The following is a 17664-nucleotide window of genomic DNA, read 5'->3' as shown; positions in this document are numbered from 1 at the left end:
CAGTCCATGGACATAAATGGCATGTTTCTAAAGAAAAGCGTCCATATGCGAAATAAGAAATGAGCAGTACAAAATAGAGGAATAAAACTAAACAAATAAATCATAACTCACAGGTTTTTTCAAAACTGCCCTCCTTGGGTTTTTACCCGGTATTGGTAACCCTTGCATCTTCAGTGCAATGAAAAATTTCTGTACTCTGCTCTGAACTTGCAGTGGAGTCCTTGTACCTATAAACAAAGTACCTTGATGATATGTTACTTCAAACTATTTAGCTATGGTACATACAGAGTTAATTTTAATAAACTCTCTATAAAGATAAAATAAGATCAAATTTGCCTACTGCTAACCACAAAAAAGGATAAAATACAACGTTTCTATACCATAAAATTAGGATACTATTTTGAAATACTATAATGTATACAGTTATGAATGATATCAACAGATACTTATTAAGAAATCACTCAAGTTACATATAGCTATTACTTGTTGAGTTTTTCTGTGCTAACTTCAAGAAAAGAAAACAAAATTTATATTACAAATACTGTTACAATTATTCCTACCATAACAATGTGGTTTTGGCAAAGGAAAAACTTTTGGGAGGCACTGCGTGATCACTAAGGACGTGCCTGACTGGGATGGTATAAAGGAGACCCCTGGTTCCAGCTCTATTGGTCTCGTCTCAGCCCCTCAAATGATGAACTCGTCTGTCAGTTGATGACATGTCATTACTAAGGACCACCAATACTACGTGGGTGTTTCTTTCATATTTGGAGACTCATATGTTCTAATTCCCGTAACAACTCTGGGGAGGAGGTAGGATCTTTGGGACCATGAAGCATATCCCCAAATATAGGTTTTTCCTTTGTCAAAGCCCCCTTCTTAGGGTTAAGATGTTATGTGATCCTAAAAACAAATACCGAAAGAAACACTTATGTAGATTTGTGTACCACAAAGGTACAGTCACAATAACCAAACAAACATCTAGTACATATATGCATAAAATGAGAGGAAAGGACTAAAATATCCACCACTCACCTCACACTAAAGGATCCATGGCAAAGGAGATCGATAACTATGGTTCCACTTCTAACAACCCAAGTGAGGATCCCTCTCCTCTACATGATATTCCCTAGGTGTCATAAATGAGCTGAGCACCACACATGCATGTTGCACAGCTTAGAACTGTTTCAGCTAATGTCTAATAACCATCCTATGCCCACACCATGTACTGAAATTATATCTTAGCAAAAATGTCAATGAGAAAGTAATTTTTCTCACATCATGGGTTTTAGGGGTGAAGAGAGAATCAGCTTTTCTTATGAAAGAAGTTAAGAGGCCATATGGAGCCCCTGTAGAAAGGGACTTGTCGGTCTGGGTATTTTGAAGAAGAAGATAGGAGGACATATGGAGCCTCTGTAGAAAGGGACTTGTCGGTCTGAGTATTTTGAAGAAGTTAGGAGGACATATGAAGCCCCTATAGAAAGGGACTTGTCAGTCTGAGTATTTTGAAGAAGTTAGGAGGACATATGGAGCCCCTGTAGAAAGGGACTTGTCAGTCTGAGTATTTTGAAGAAGTTAGGAGGACATATGGAGCCCCTGTAGAAAGGGACTTGTCGGTCTGAGTATTTTGAAGAAGTTAGGAGGACATATGGAGCCCCTGTAGAAAGGGACTTGTTGGTCTAAGTATTTTGAAGAAGTTAGGAGAACATATGGAGCCCCTGTAGAAAGGGACTTGTCGGTCTGAGTATTTTGAAAAAGAAGTTGGGAGGACATATGGAGCCCCTGTAGAAAGGGACTTGTCGGTCTGAGTATTTTGAAAAAGAAGTTAGGAGGACATATGGAGCCCCTGTAGAAAGGGACTTGTCGGTCTGAGTATTTTGAAGAAGTTAGGAGGACATATGGAGCCCCTGTAGAAACGGACTTGTCGGTCTGAGTATTTTGAAAAAGAAGTTAGGAGGACATATGGAGCCCTTGTAGAAAAGGACTTGTCGGTCTGAGTATTTTGAAAAAGAAGTTAGGAGGACAAATGGAGCCCCTGTTGAAAGGGACTTGTCGGCCTGAGTATTTTGAAAAAGAAGTTAGGAGGCCATATGGAGCCCCTGTAGTAAGGGACTTGTTGGTCTGAGTATTTTGAAACAGATAATCCTCTGAAGATGTGACTCTCTGCATATATGAGCGTCAATGACCTTCGATGTCAGGATGCCAGAGAACTTCATCATTCATTCAGCATATATGACTATAGTCAAGATATAAAGAAGACCCCCACCTGTGATGGGGCTTTTTGCTTTAACAAAAAATAAGAGACTCGGAGTCAGAATCAGGTTATGGCCAGGTGTGATGGTGAGGAACTCCTGTTCTCTACAGAATGCAAGTTCACTAACTCTTGTTCCCAAGGCTAAGGCTATAAAAATATAGCCATCTGAAGTACCTCTCTTAAGAAGATAAGAGAATGATCTAATTTGGTCAAAATTTCAAGCACTCTATACAATGACCAACACACTAAAGGAGTTAGAATGGATGGTTGTTGCAAAGCAAAGGACTGAGCAATCTTCTGGGACATTTCAGAGACTAAATTCACGTTAAAAATCAGCTGTACAAATTCTGTTAATTCACTTTTGTATAACAAGATGGTTGGTGGCTTAAGCATCATTTCTTCAAAGAGATAAAGTAAAGAGAAAACCAATAAGTCTGGGGTTATCTAGCAAGGAGTCCTATCCCTATCAAAGGTCATCTATGCCTTCTATACTGACTGATATTGTAAGTTGAAAGTTCTTATATGTATAAATGGGAGAGAAAATCCAGGTTCTGCGTCAGAATGGAGGAAGTAAAAATATTCTGACTCCCTGCTCAGTATACAGCCATCATGACTGAAGAGGGTGTGACTTTGGTCTTAGATAATACAGAAGTTGAAATCATGAACTATTTGGGCACAATGGAGCCACAAACAAAGCTGTCCCTGAGGTGTATAGAAGAATCTTCACAATCTTCAAAATCATACATATCAAATGATACAGATAGATTGTACACCATCTGTCCCAGTTCAGGTTCAATGCGTCTCTTGCAACTGCTTGAAAATTCACTTATGATACTGCCTTAAGTGTAAGTTTGAGATTTTCTTTCCTTTCAAACAGGTCCACTTGGGGAGCCTGGATAATACACTCTGTGTTCAGGGCTGTTTGTCTTGACATAGATTCTGTTATCACATTGAGAGCCTGATAGGAAGACTGAGATGAGGAACAATTCTCTTTCCCAAAAGAACTTCATAATTCAGAGAATCACTGCATTAAGAGTTTTTGTGCAATAACCTCCTCTTAAAAGACAACACACTTCTGCCTTCTTGTCAATAAAAATTTTGATGCGCAAGTTCTTTCTTAGATTGAGCTTCTTTAGTGCCAAAAAACAGCCATTAGTTCCAACACTTAACTGAAGTGCTACAAACTAAGCTGACTATTTCTCGAATGCATACTTCTCTTGATATTTCTTTAACCTGACATTGATATACTTATGAGAAGGATCATGCATATCTAGGATTGATAAATTTAAGGTTTTCTGGCATCTTGTCATATAAGGTCATTAACGGCGATATCATTCATTATAAATAATGAATAAAAGAATATTCAATTAAAACCATAAAAGCAAAGATGTCGTTTTAAAAGTTAAATAGCTTTCAGAAGACCTGCTTCTGAAGTAAAGCTAAAAATACCGCTAGCATGGTAGGACTCATCATGTTCACGAATATTGGTAGGGTTGGACCTGCCATGCTCAAGCCTCGAATAGATACCTATTTCTTTCACTACTATATGTGGGGCAATCGGTCAACAAATGCTTCACTGTCAAGGGTACCAAACAGTCGTCGCAATATGGATGGTATTGATGAGTAAGCAGATATTCATGTTACCAGAATGTGACCAATGCAGAGACGACAAAGAGTATCTCCCAATTTCGGGGCATCATGTTGTACTTCCAGGGATATATAAAATTCGCTATTTCTCCCATCTTATTTTCAATTAATATATCCCAATTCTGTTGTCAATCATTAGATATCAAATGCTTAATGTTAGGTAAACAATCATCAAAAAGAATGGGAAATCTTCTTGGTCGCAATTCAGCTGCCGCATTCTTTGCCAATAAATCCACCTTCTCGTTTCCAGACACACCTATATTTGCCGAAACCCAGCAAAATTTAACTGTTATACCTCACAAGCCAGTAATAAAAATTCAATCTAAAATCTTTAAAACTAAAGGATTATTGGAATAAAAAACTTCTACAGCTTGAAAGACACTCCTTGCATCATTAAAATGGTCAAATTAACCCCTTCTTTCAATGCTATTTTTTCAACAGCAGTTAGGCTAGTATGCCATATACTGTAGTTTGACAGTAAATATGGAAGCTGATAGAAGAAGTGCATCTCTACAATTGAAAGCATTATTATATACTCCAAATCCAACGCCAGCACCGGATTTGGAGCCATCAGTATATATGCAAGTCGATTCCTCATGTCCTAAAACATGTTCCATAAAAATAGACCAGGCTTCTAAGTCCGTCATGTTCTTTTTAACTAAAATGAAATTTTTACAAAAAGCTACCTCTGGTAATTTCCTTAGTGGCATTGATGATATCTGAAATGGAAGCACCTTAGCTCATGTAAAGGCTGTCTATGAATTGTTTCACCCAAAAACCATAAGGTTGAGGAGATTTTGGGAGTAACTCAAAGAATGTTGAGTGCCTTACAAGGCTTGCAGTCTGAAAGGCTAAAGAATTAGGATATCTTTGCAACATAAACCAATACCGAATAATAGGAGACTTTCGGTAAAGGTCTAACGGTAATTCTCCAGCGTCAACAAGGAGGCTTGGAATGGGTGAAGATCTAAATGCTCCTCTTGCCAATCTGATACCTGTATGGTGTATAGAATCTGAAATTTTCAATTGGCTTGAAGTGGCTGAGGAGTATATTCCACAGCCATAACTAAATTTTGAAAAAATTAAGGCCTTGTACAACTTTAAAATAGTTTGCACTCTGCCCCACATGATGTATGGGACATTACTTTTAAATTATTCAGAGCCTCAAGACATATAGCTTTTAATGCCTTCAAGTAGGGAACCCATGTAAGCCTACAATCAAATATCAAAACTAAAATTTTAGCTTCATTTACACATGGAATCCGTTGAACTTTGATGTATATACCCGGGTCTGGATGTATTCCCCGAATACGACAAAAATGAACAACAGTAGTTTTGCTTGCCGAAAACGTAAACCCATTCATAACAGCCCACTGAATAATTTTGTCAATTGAGAGTTGCAGTTTTCTCTCAACCATTGCCATTCTAGCTCCAGCAAATGATATGGAGAGATCATCTACAAACAGTGTCGAGAGAATATCTAGAGGAATGACAGAGGATACCCCATTAATGGCTAATGCAAATAGGGTTACACTCAGCACACTACCCTGGGGAATTCCCTCTTCCTGACATTTCCTCTCTGACAGTGTTTAACCTACTCTAACTTGAAAAAATCAAAATGAAATAAATGATTAAATGAACAATGGTAGCTCCCCTCGTAATCCCAAATTATGAAAGGTTTTAAGTATACCGTATATCCATGCAGTATCATATGGTTTTTCAAGGTAAAAAAGGACTGTTACATAGTGGTGTTGGGAAGCAAAGGCTTTACAAATAGGGGACTCAAGTCGTATCAACACATCAATTATTGATTGCATTTTTCTAAATACACACTGGATAGGTAATAAAATACCTTTCTTTTCCAGGTACCACATCAGTCTTGCATTGACCATCTTCTCTATGATCTTAAATAAGCAAGATGTCAATGCAATTGATCGATAGTTTGCTGTTATAAACTTATTGTTACCGGGTTTTAAAAAGGCTAAAATAATGGCTAGTTCCCAAACACTTGGAAACTATATCATGCAATATTCTGATAATAATGATTAAAATAAATAACTTGGTATTAACAGGTACATGTTTATTCATTGCACAAGGAATTCCATCAGGTACAGGGGCTGTATCATTACAATTAGAAAGTGAAGAATCAAATTTTCTTTCAGTAAAAGGAGAATTGTAAGAATCCTCCCTTCCTATAGCAAAATTTAAAATTTTCTTTTCTTCAATGTTCCTATACTGGTGACCAGAGAAATGATCAGCCAGGGCATTGCTTACCTCAGTTGCTCCAGTCACATAATGACATTTCACCTTAAACAATGGGATTAGGTTGGGGGTGAATTTGCTTATCTTTTTTACTTTCCTCCACACAGATGGTGGTACTCTACTGTTAATGAAGAAAGCAAAGGACACCAACGACTGGAGCCTAGCTTCTTTCATGGCACGATGGAACTGTGCTCTACATTTCTTGTATATAATTAAATTCCCCCCAGTACGGTGTCTGTGCAATCGAGTTAAGAGATCTTATTGTGGCTCTGTGCAGGGCAGTTATTTATGAATACCACCAGGGGACTGGTCATCGTTTGAATACCCCTGTTGTTTTGGGAAAGTAATTAACTCCTGCTGTATGGAGAGTTCCATTCAGTAAGTTCCATCTATACTTTCAAACTATTCTGCCTCTCCTCCAATTTTGCTTAGCTCACGAAATTTATCCCAGTATGCCTTGTCAAGATTCCAGCGTTGGTGTCTATAATGACTGGTGCATGATCACTAGCATGCTAATCATCCAATATCCTCCAATCAAAATCGAGAAGGCAATTAGAGCTTACGACTGATAGGTCAATATATGACAAGGTACCTGTCTGGACATGAAAGTGTGTGAGCTCTCTTGTATTAAGGAGTCCTACATCCTCATTTTCCACAATTGATGATATGATATTGCCCCTCGTGTTAACTAAAAAATCACCCCACAAAGGATGTCTACCATTCAAATCTCCAAATAAAAGAAAAGGCTAAGGGAGTTATTGAATCACCTCTTCTAGGTTATCAGAAAAACTTTTATCATTTGGAGGCAAGTACAGAGAGCAAATTGTATATTTTCTCCCTAAATCAACCTGTACAACCACTGCCTCCAGAGGTGTACGATTAAACAAAGATATTTGAGGAACATATCTATGAACATATATGAGAGTTCCGGCATGGCTCCCTACTCGGTGATTATATGGTGTCCCATCACTAATACATTTGCGAGAACAAGGAGTATCCTATTATCATCAAATTTGCTCTACCGTAGACATATAATTATGGGGGAGCGCTTATGAGTGAAGAGCTTGAGTTCTTCATATTTGGCCCTTAAACCCTGACAATTTCATTGCAAAATGGAGGAAATAACTATGGTTTATAGTTTGACCTCAACCTGAATTTCTGATTTATTTAAAGTTTCTTCTAGTTGATCAGAAACATCACCAGACAAAACATCATATTTATTTGACGTCAAAACTTAAATACTTCTTATGGAAGGGGGCGAGAGAGATAGAGGTCTCTCTCTTTACCGATTAATAGGTGGTGAACTACCAGGTTCTTGCATCTTCCCCACTACAGGTTCACCTGTTAACTTGGTTTAAGGTGGAATCTCCATCAAATCAGTTAAGGACATGGCCTGAAAGAGGTTAGTACTATTGTTGGTAATGGCGGACGAAGGATGTACAGAAATGGGCATAGCCTCAGAAGGCAATATGATTACCAGGTCATACGGCACTTTATCATCAGAAGATGTATTTCTTTTCTCAGAATTACTGGCAGTGCTAGGTTGGTTCTATGTCTCCTGTGGTAAATTTCCTTTTGATTTTAAGGCCCTTACATAGCTAGTTGATTTATTCAGCAGTCATTTTTTGTACATACCACACTTATGTGTTCTAAACTGGATTTGTTGAGGGCAGCTTCCTCTAACTTTTACAATTTTACAATTCGCATCTCCTATCAGTTGATTTATGATTGAAGTTGCAATTTAAACATCTGGCCTCAAGTGTACAGTCTCCAAGATAAGATTTGGAGCAAATACCACAATTTTTTTTATTTTTGCAAACTTTAGATGGGTGTCCAAATTTGAAACAATTAAAGTCTTGCAGGGGCTTCTGCTTGAAAGGACAAACTTTAATCCTTTCCTTTTCACTAACAATATGGAAAGGTACATCAGCATCCTGGAAAGTAAGTATAATCATCGATGTTCCAGGAACCTTATGCACTTTCCATACATTTAGTGGACACATGGAAAGTATCTCCTCCTCTGTAAATTCGTGCAACTCTTTATTAAAGACTACTCACATTCCATAACTAAAATTCAGATGAGGTTTGATTTCTAATGTAATTTCATCACTGCTTGTCTGTAAGTTAGAGAGTATTGCAGACTGCGTCGAGGATTTGGTATGGATGAGATAAAGATTTTTCCCAAAACGAGATATATCTCCAGATGCAATGGTTCCTACTTTTTTTCTGAATCAATTTACATATTCTAAAATAATTCCCTATTACCCCTTTAGGTTTAGCTAGAAGCCCCATTGGTCGTTTTGGATTTCTCAGTGAGGGCATGGGTACATTTACGTCTTTTTCAAACCAGGCAGCAGGTTTGTATACATCAATTTCTTTGGGACCTCATCACAAAGAGCTCACATGATGTTAATATTTTTAATTTTAATATTACTAATATTTCAAACAGCATCAAACGTTTTGTCATGACTATCAAAAGATATCCATGAGTCTCTTTTTTCATCTCCAAGTCTCATCCTTATTTCCTTTATCAATCCATAGCACACAATTGCACTATATACTGTATATCATCATAATTTGTCTCTAATGGAATTTGGGCAACAGGAAGGATTTGAAGTTTTCTTGTGTTACCCAAATTACTAGATTTTTTAATATCAGTAGAGTGGTCTTTTTTAGTTCCAAGGTCGTCAACAGAATTTTCCTTGATTAAATTAGCAGTGCCAGGGGAGAGTCAGTGTATCCAGGGCATGGGGGTTCGTTATTTGAAAAATCCATAAAGTAGGAGTCGAAATAGGTTGGTTGATTGGTTAAGTTTTCCTGCTCAAGAAAAATGAGGTATCATACATCAGATAGGATATTTACATTTGCCACTATCGGCACAATGGAGAGTATACTTCCAAGATGGTCCATTCCATACCCTACCTGAAAGGTAGGCCAAAAACAAATATAGTGGCACAGGTGTAAGCTGAATCCACCTGTTAGGACTGAGACCAAGAAACTATAGAATCATCCTTCCCATATCTGTAATGATGGCCTTCCAGCCAGGATCCTTCCCATATCTGTAATGATGGCCTTCCAGCCAGGAGCCGAGAGTCCTACCCCAAGCATTGGATCCCTCTGAATTCCTTGGACCTCGTATACACGGACTCCCCTGGCGTTATAACTAGTAAGGTTGGTTCTCCAGTCGGGACATGTGATCATGCCTTGATTTCATTAGTAGTGAAGACTGAGCAGCCTGTCCCTGATACAGTATATCATACTCTTGTAAAATTTATATGAAATCCCAAGTGGACTGGAATGGGATTTTGCATGATCTTTTGTGCTTGAACTTGTCACAATCATATTGTAGTGTAGATCCTGTTGTCCCTTTGAATGAGAATCTATTCAACATAATTGGTAGGCGTATCCCTTCTCGTGTGCTAAGGTACCGAGTGAAGGACAAGCCATGGTTCAATGATGATTGTAGACATGCTTATTTAGAGAAGACGAAGGCCTATCACCTTTGGAAGGGTAACAGATCAAATTTGACCTGGAACAACTATACTCAGCTTCGAGCTTTTGCTCAGAGAGTTTATGCCTCAAACTGAAAAGGAATACAATTTAACCATAAAAGAAACCCTTTCTGGTACAACTCAGGAACACAAATGGTGGTCTACCCTTAAATCTGCACTCTTTGGTGTAGATGCAACAGTTCCTCCTTTACTTAAACCAGATGGCTCAGTCACTCACTGTCCAAAGGAAAAGGCAACCCTTTTGGCTGATGTTTTTGACAGTAATGAAAAACTTAAACTTCCTCATTCCTGTTTTCCTGAGGCTAAACCAACTAGTTTAGCTTTTCGATCTCGTGAGATTAAAGCTCTGTAGATGGACCTTGATGCTTATGGAGGTGTAGACCCAAAGGGTATTTTTCCTTTGTTTTTTATAAAGACAGCAGATTTCTTGGCTCCAAAGTTATCTGTTATTTTGTGCAAGCTAGCAAGAAGAGGAGCTTTTAGCACTTGTTGGAGAATTGGTAATGTTACTCCTCTATGTAAATGTGTTTGTTGTGGCTCAAGTCCCACTGATTACCGCTCAATTTCCATAACTCCCATATTATCTTAAGTTTTTGAACGTCATCTGGCAAAACGTCTTAATAGGTTTGCTGAAGGTAATCACCTACTCCATAGTTTGCAATTTGGGTTTCGTAAAGGCCTTGGAGCATGTGATGCCCTTCTTACAATCTCCAATGCTGTACAGAAATCCCTTGATTGTGGTCAGGAAGTTCGTATGATTGGCCTTGATTTTAGTGCTGCCTTTGACCGTGTTAATCATGAGGCCATTGTTTTCAAACTCAAACAGTTGGGAGTGGGTGGGTCGTTTCTTAGCATTATTATTGATTTTTTAAGTAATAGATCTCAAAGAGTTGTTGTTGATGGGCACCATAGTGAGTATAGGAATGTGATATCCGGTGTTCCACGGGGTAGTGTTCTTGGCTCATTACTTTTCATACTATATATACATGACATGTTGTTTGGCCTAGAAAACAAGCTTGTTGCATATGCAGATGATGCTACTCTCTTTGCATCAATTCCATCCCCTGAATCCCTTAATAGAGATTTAGATAAAATTAGTGCATGGTGCAAATTATGGGGTATGAAGTTGAATCCTAACAAAACTCAAAGTATGATTGTAAGTAGGTCAAGGACGATGGCTCCTCAACATCTGGATATCAGTATTGATAATGTTTCTTTAAATTTGTATGACTCTTTTAAAATTTTAGGTGTGATTCTCGACAGCAAATTTACTTTTGAGAAATGTATTAGGTCTGTCTTCTTCAATTGCACAAAAAATTGGCTTATTGAGAAATTCTTAAAAGATTTTCGGTGATCAACCTATTCTGAAGAAGTGTTTTAATTCTTTCATTCTACCTTGTTGTGAGTATTGTTCTCCTGTCTGGTGTTCAGCTGCTAATTCTCATCTTAATTTGTTGGACAGAAACGTACGGTCTATTAAATTTCTTATTCCTGATCTAGATATTAATCTTTGGCACCATCGTTCAATTAGTTCATTATGCATGTTGCATAAGATTTTTCATAACTCTCACCATCCTTTACATTCAGATCTCCCTGGACAATTCTATCCTGTTCGTAATACTAGGCAGGCAGTTAATTCTAATAGCCAGGCCTTCTCCATCATGAGGCTCAATACTACACAGTATTCTACAAGTTTTATTCCAGCTGTTACCAAGTTGTGGAATGATCTTCCTAATCAGGTAGTTGAATCAGTAGAACTTCAAAAGTTCAAAGTTGGAGCAAATGTTTTTATGTTGACCAGGCTGACATGAGTCTTTTTATTGTTTATATATGACATATCTGTTTTTGAGTTGTTAATAGTTTATATAGGACATATCTGTTTTGACGCTGTTACTGTTTTTAGAATGATATATTGTTAATTTATTCTCATCATTTATTTATTTCCTTATTTCCTTTCCTCACTGGGCTATTTTTCCTTGTTGGAGCCCTTGGGCTTACAGCATCTTGCTTTTCCAACTAGGGTTGCAGTTTGGCTAGTAATAATAATAATGTGGAGGATAAATTTCTATTTTATTTATTTTTTGTTTGCCAAATCGAGAGAGAGAGAGAGAGAGAGAGAGAGAGAGAGAGAGAGAGAGAGAGAGAGAGAGAGATTTTGTCAGCGAGCGAAAGGTAGTTAGTGTATTGATTGTTTGTTGTGAGAAAGACTGTTGGTATAAATAAGATTGTTTGTTCACTTTTAGCTAGGTTATGACAATGGTAAATGTTTCGGAGCGAATGCTTTTTTTGATTAACTGCGACTTGAGGCAGTTGTGTGTGTGTGGACGCTGGATGTAAATATTTATTGGGTTCGACCAGCGTGGAAGTATTTAATTATTTTTTGAGTAAGTACAGTTTTGTTTAAATTTGCTTGTCATGATTGTGAATGATAGGAACAATTTATTATTAATCTTTGATTATAGTGCGATAGTTTAGTTAGTTAGGAGTGTTCGTATGTATTTTTCTTTTTTATTTTTGCAGGCCGTAATTCCTCCTTTGGGAAGTTATTTTCATGATTGTTTGTTGACGACCTGGCTTATAATAAGGAACTGGATACGACTGTTCAGATTTATTTACTTGTTGATGACCGGGACCGAATGAACTTCCGATTGCGGTTTTTTCGATTGATGATGATGATGATGATGATGATGATGATGATTATAACTACCACCCCAATCAACGAGGCAATTGTGGCAAATTGCCATCCAGTGGGCTCTTGACCACAAAGCTGTGGTAGTGGGCTGTAAAAGACAGTTGACTTGTGTGTGGCGACAGTGTTGGTGTCTATAAAATATATATGAACGCATATATTTATTTGGGTGTTGGTGTGCTGTTGATTTCAAGTTTTGTTAGGGGTTTTGTTGATTATTTGAATGGTGGTTATTGTATATTTAGTGTGAAGTTTTTAATTATTTGTAAGTGTGATTATTATTTTGATTGTGAATGGTTTCGTATTAAGCTTTCTAGTTTTAAGGAATAAAATATTAAGTTTACGTTTTGTTTTTATGTCCTTTTTGTTTAAGAGTCCAGTTTATGATAACTTAAGGGGAAAGTCTGTGTTGAGGAGACAATTGTCTGTTTAGTGTGATTCAAGGGAGTGGGGGTTGTTTTGCAACATCCCGCCACAATAATAAAGGGATTTTGACAAAGGAAAAATCTATTTCTGGGGAGATACCTGTGACGCCCGGTGAAAAGAGTCCTTCCTTACACTTTTCTGATATAAATACTTCCAAATATACCAGAGAAATTAAAGTATGGAATGCAAAGGTTACTACCCTCGTGCGAACACCCTGTGGGCGTCGTTTATAAAGTAGGGGCGTGTGAAAACCACTATTCACAGGCTGTCTCCCATTTAGATAATTCCTTCATCAAAGGGGAGGGCCGTAACAGAGGCCCTATCTACTTTACCTGGACTATCCTACCGACACCCGATGCTAGCGCCACCTAGACTACGTCCTTCTGCAAGAACTATGGCTTGGAAAGGAGAAAGGGTGGGTCAACGTAAGGGAAGGGTTTCACCGGGTGTCACAGGTATCTCCTCAGAAATAGATTTTTCCTTTGTCAAAATCCCTTTTCTGGGTCGACCTGTGACGCCCGGTGAAAATGTACCAGAGAATGCCTTCCAAGCCCAAAAACAGTATCAAATAAAAGGGATAAAGTCAAAAACCATGTATCAAGGACAAAATACTATATTAAGGTAGTCAAACTAAAAATAAAACACATTAGCTCAAACAGGAATCCCAAAAATGGAAAAAAATGAGAAGCAAGGAATCATCCCTTGAATCAATCACAACACGAAATCAATCCTTAGATGGCTAAAGAACATTAACATGAAATAAAATAAGGCAAGGTTAATCATACTAACAGGTAATAACCAGGGTAAAAAGAAATGGTAACATAATTCTAGGGCTAAACGACCCACCCATGAGAGCGGCGAAGTGGCAGGAGTGGCAGGCAGGAGGGAGAAGGAGAGAGATGGATGAAAAGGAAGAATGGAGAGATTATTGGGGGGAGATAAGACTCTCAACTGCAACTGTGAGGAATTTGAGGGCCTGTAGGTTCTTTAAATAGTGCCGTCTGAAAACCATAGGAAATTTCCAACCCGTATACTTCTTCAGGTCATCAAACTTCATATTCTGAAAATAATTGATGGAGGTTGCTACCGAACGGATATCATGAGCATGAGGAAATAACTCCGGGTTAGCCTCCTTAATAAAGTAAAGGATTTGCTGTCTCATGCCTTGAATGGAAATAGTACCTCCCTGTTCTCTGAGAAACAAGGGTCCAGACGAGCAGTTGGCGGTCCTGGCTAAAAAAGCCTTTAGTGTAGTGACAGGACACAGAGAAGTATCTTGGGGAAGAGGAATAATCTTCCAAGGGGACCACCTATTTTGTGGGTCCTCGTTTTTAGCTAGGAAAGCTCTGTCTGGGGAAAGTAGAACTTCGCCTGACAGGAGGAAATCCATATTTTCGGAATTACGCGAAAGAGCTGCTAATTCTGAGATTCTAGCACCTGAAGCAAAAGCCGTTAAAAATAAGGTCTTCCTAAGAAGAGTGATGTAGGGGCAGGATTCGTTATCCGTGTCCGAAGCTAGTTTTAATACGTCGTTCAGAGACCAAGAGACCTTTTGTGGTCGTACCGAAGGTCTGAGCCTAGCGCATGCCTTCGGAATAGATGAAAAATAGGAATCCGACAGATCAATATTGAAACCCAGGAGGAAGATCTTCTTTAGAGCCGACTTAACCGTGGTTATCGTGCTAGCTGCCAGTCCCTTGTCAAACAGGGACTTAAAGAATGAGATGGCCAAATTAGAGGTCATGCGAGAATGATCTGAATTTTTTAGGAAACCTGCTAATTTCTTCACGGCCGAATCATATTGTCTAATTGTGGAATCCCTTTTGTCTGATTCTATGAAGAGGACATTTTTCGGGTCAATGGTTGCATCATCCACAAAGTTAGGGTTTTGGCTATTCTTGAGGAATCTGACATAGTCTGAGTTTGGACAAATTGGGTCAGCTTGGGGAATGGAATCCGTAAGGGGCGGAGTTTCAACTCGAGGAGGAGAGGAAACCAACTGCTCTTTGGCCAGTGCGGTGCCACTAAAGCCACTGCTCCCCGGAAGGAGCGTAGTTTGTGCAGGACGTTCATCAGAAGATTCACCGGAGGAAAAAGGTAAATCTTCTTCCAATGGTTCCAATCCAGGGTTAACGCGTCCATGTCGTATGCCTGAGGATCCAGGTTTGGGGTCACATAACAAGGGAGTTTGTGGTTCAGTTGTGTCACGAATAGATCCACCTGGAGGCCGGGATCCCGCCCGGAAATCCACCGGAAAGAATTCACGTCCAGAGACCATTCTGACTCCAGTGGACTTGTCCTGGATAGCGAGTCCGCAATCACGTTCTGGACTCCTGCAAGGTGAGTCGCAGACAGGAACCAGTTCTTTTCTGCTGCTAAGGCAAAAATCGAGACCAAGACTTGGTTGAGATTGGGAGATTTTGATCCACTTCCGTTTATGCAGTGAACTACTGCTGTGCTGTCTGAGATTATCCTGATGTGGGTGGACTGTGGAGGGGATAGCCTCTTCAGGGTTAAGACCACTGCCATAGCTTCTAGCACATTGATGTGGAAGTGTCTCATGGCGGGTGACCAGGAGCCCTGAAACATCTGTTGGTTGTAATATCCCCCCCAGCCGCTCAGAGACGCGTCTGTATGGATCGTCACTTGAGGAGGAGGGAATTGCAGAGGAACCTACCTGGAAAGGTTCTCTGGTTTGGACCAAGGCCGAAGTCTCTCTTTCAGGATTGAGGGGACTGACGAGATTTTGTCTCGTAAATGTATAGTAGCCCTCTTTCTCCAAACCCGGTTGATGTCCTTGAGTTTGGCTTTCAAAAAGAGGTCTGTCACTGACGCAAACTGAAGTAAGCCGAGGATTCTTTCTAAGGCTCTTCTGGACACCTGTTTGTGCTTGAGAAAGTTTTTTGTCTTTGCAGCTATCTCCCTGACTTTCTTGGAAGGAAGAGAGAGCTTGTGATTTTTGAGGTCCCATTGGATGCCTAACCATTCGAAACGGCTTGCCGGTTGTAGACGAGATTTTTGCAAATTGACCTTGAAGCCTAGCTGGCTGAGAAATTGGATCATTTTGGCTGTAGCTTTGTTGCATTCCGAGATGGACTTCTCCCAGATTAGCCAATCGTCCAGATAGGCAACTACTTTGATCCCTTGGTTCCTGAGTTGTTCGAGCACTGTCTCCCCCAGTTTTGTAAATATCCTGGGGGCTATGCTGAGACCGAAGGGCATGACTCTGAATGCGAAGGCCTTCCTGCCTAGGCGGAATCCAAGGTAGGGGGAGAAGTTTCGAGCTACAGGTACGTGATAATAGGCGTCTGTAAGATCGATAGAGGTGGTGACGGCCCCACGGGGAAATAAGGTCAGTACCTGCGAGACAGTCAACATACGGAACTTGTCGCATAGAATGTAAGAATTTAGTTTCGACAAGTCCAGGACCACTCTTAACGCCGTCGAATTCTTCTTGGGGACTGTGAACAGTCGTCCTTGGAATTTCAGTGACCGTACCCTCTTATGGCCTTCTTTTTGAGTAATTCTTTGGTGTATTCTTCCAATATCGGAGTCGGTTTCTGGAAGAAGGTCACTGGTGGAGGTGGAGAACCTTGTGACCATTTCCAACCTAGGCCTTTGGACACTATGCTGTGGGCCCAAGGACTGAAGGTCCAATGGTCCCGGAAGTGGTATAGTCTCCCTCCTACCTGATTCCTTTCATTGAGAGGGGGTGAATTTAGACCCTTGTCCTCCACGAGAACCCCTGGTTTTTGGTCCGCCTCGGTGGTGAAACTGACCTCTACCCCTGTTGCCGCCTCTAAGGTATCCTCGAAAGGTATTAGAGGATTCGTAAACTGGATTGTAGGCTGGGGAGGTCATCCAAGGAGCCATGGGGGTAGGGTGGTTACCCTGGGGAACAGGAAGGTAGACCACCTGTGGTGGAGGGGTAGAATGCGGAGTAGTCGTCTTAGAAGTAGAAGGAGTTGACGAGTGAGGGCCTTGATGGAACTGGCCACGACTGGTCATGTATGGGGTGAAGCGTTGTCTATTTTTGAAAAAGGACTGCTTCCCTGAGTCTACCTTCCTCTTAGTTGAAAGGCCCCATCTCACTTGCAAGCTCTGGTTAGTTCTAGCCACGTCTTGTAAGACCTTGTCTACTTCCTCCTGTGGAAACAGGTTCTTGCCCCAACAGGAGGAGGCTATGAGCTTATTCGGTTCATGCCTAATGGAAGCTTCCGCCAGAACATACTTCCTGCAGTTTATCCTGGATGTCCAGAAATCGTGCAGGTCGAACTGGAACGTCTGGAGGTTGTTCTTAGCAAACACCCGGAATAGAGACTCATCCGGGTATAGGGAGGCTAACATTTCTGCTGAGACCATGGTGTGAACCGACCTAGCGAGTCTGTTCCCAGCGTCAAGCTCTGACTTGATAAGGCGATCCAGTAGCCTGGGAAGCTTCTCAGAGAAGAGAGATGAGGTGCAGTCCCGGTCGAGCTTATTCACTGAAAAAGTATCCGAAGCATTCCTCCAAAGGGCGGAAGAGCCCGGAAGAAGCAGCGAGGTGGAGTCCGTTTCCTTGAGGACAGGAACAGGGGAGCCTTCCTTGGCCGATTGGATGGTCAACTCGGCCACTTTATCCGTAAGAGGAATCGGAACGGATTGGGGTGTGGTAAAGATAGTATAGGGACCTTTAGGTTGGGTCCGTTTAGAGTTGACGCAACCCCAGTCAGCAAGAGTCCTAGCCCACACGGCTTGGGCCTGCTCCTTAGGGAAGATGACAGTCTTGTACCAACCGTGTGTCACACAATTGTACATAATTATTTTGTATATATTATTCTTGTATCTGCGCTCTTCCCTCGCACTAAAAAGAACCAGAACAAACATGTCTATGT

General features: G+C 40.2%; 1 protein-coding gene across 6 annotated transcripts in view; it reads right to left on the bottom strand.

Moving 5' to 3' along the window:
* Positions 1–17664, bottom strand: part of Atac1 (Ada2a-containing complex component 1) — a 479870-nt gene that overhangs the window by 114520 nt on the left and 347686 nt on the right. For all 6 annotated transcript variants that reach the window (XM_068376235.1, XM_068376218.1, XM_068376239.1 and 3 more), the window contains one exon: positions 112–227. In XM_068376235.1, coding sequence (XP_068232336.1) covers positions 112–227 — 116 coding nt within the window. The remainder of the gene's footprint in view (positions 1–111; positions 228–17664) is intronic.

This window comes from Palaemon carinicauda, chromosome 1 (assembly GCF_036898095.1).
Source record: "Palaemon carinicauda isolate YSFRI2023 chromosome 1, ASM3689809v2, whole genome shotgun sequence".
In the NCBI taxonomy this organism is placed as follows: domain Eukaryota; kingdom Metazoa; phylum Arthropoda; class Malacostraca; order Decapoda; family Palaemonidae; genus Palaemon; species Palaemon carinicauda.
The sequence above is the reverse complement of the archived record's forward strand: the minus strand, read 5'-3'. Positions and strand labels throughout refer to the sequence as shown.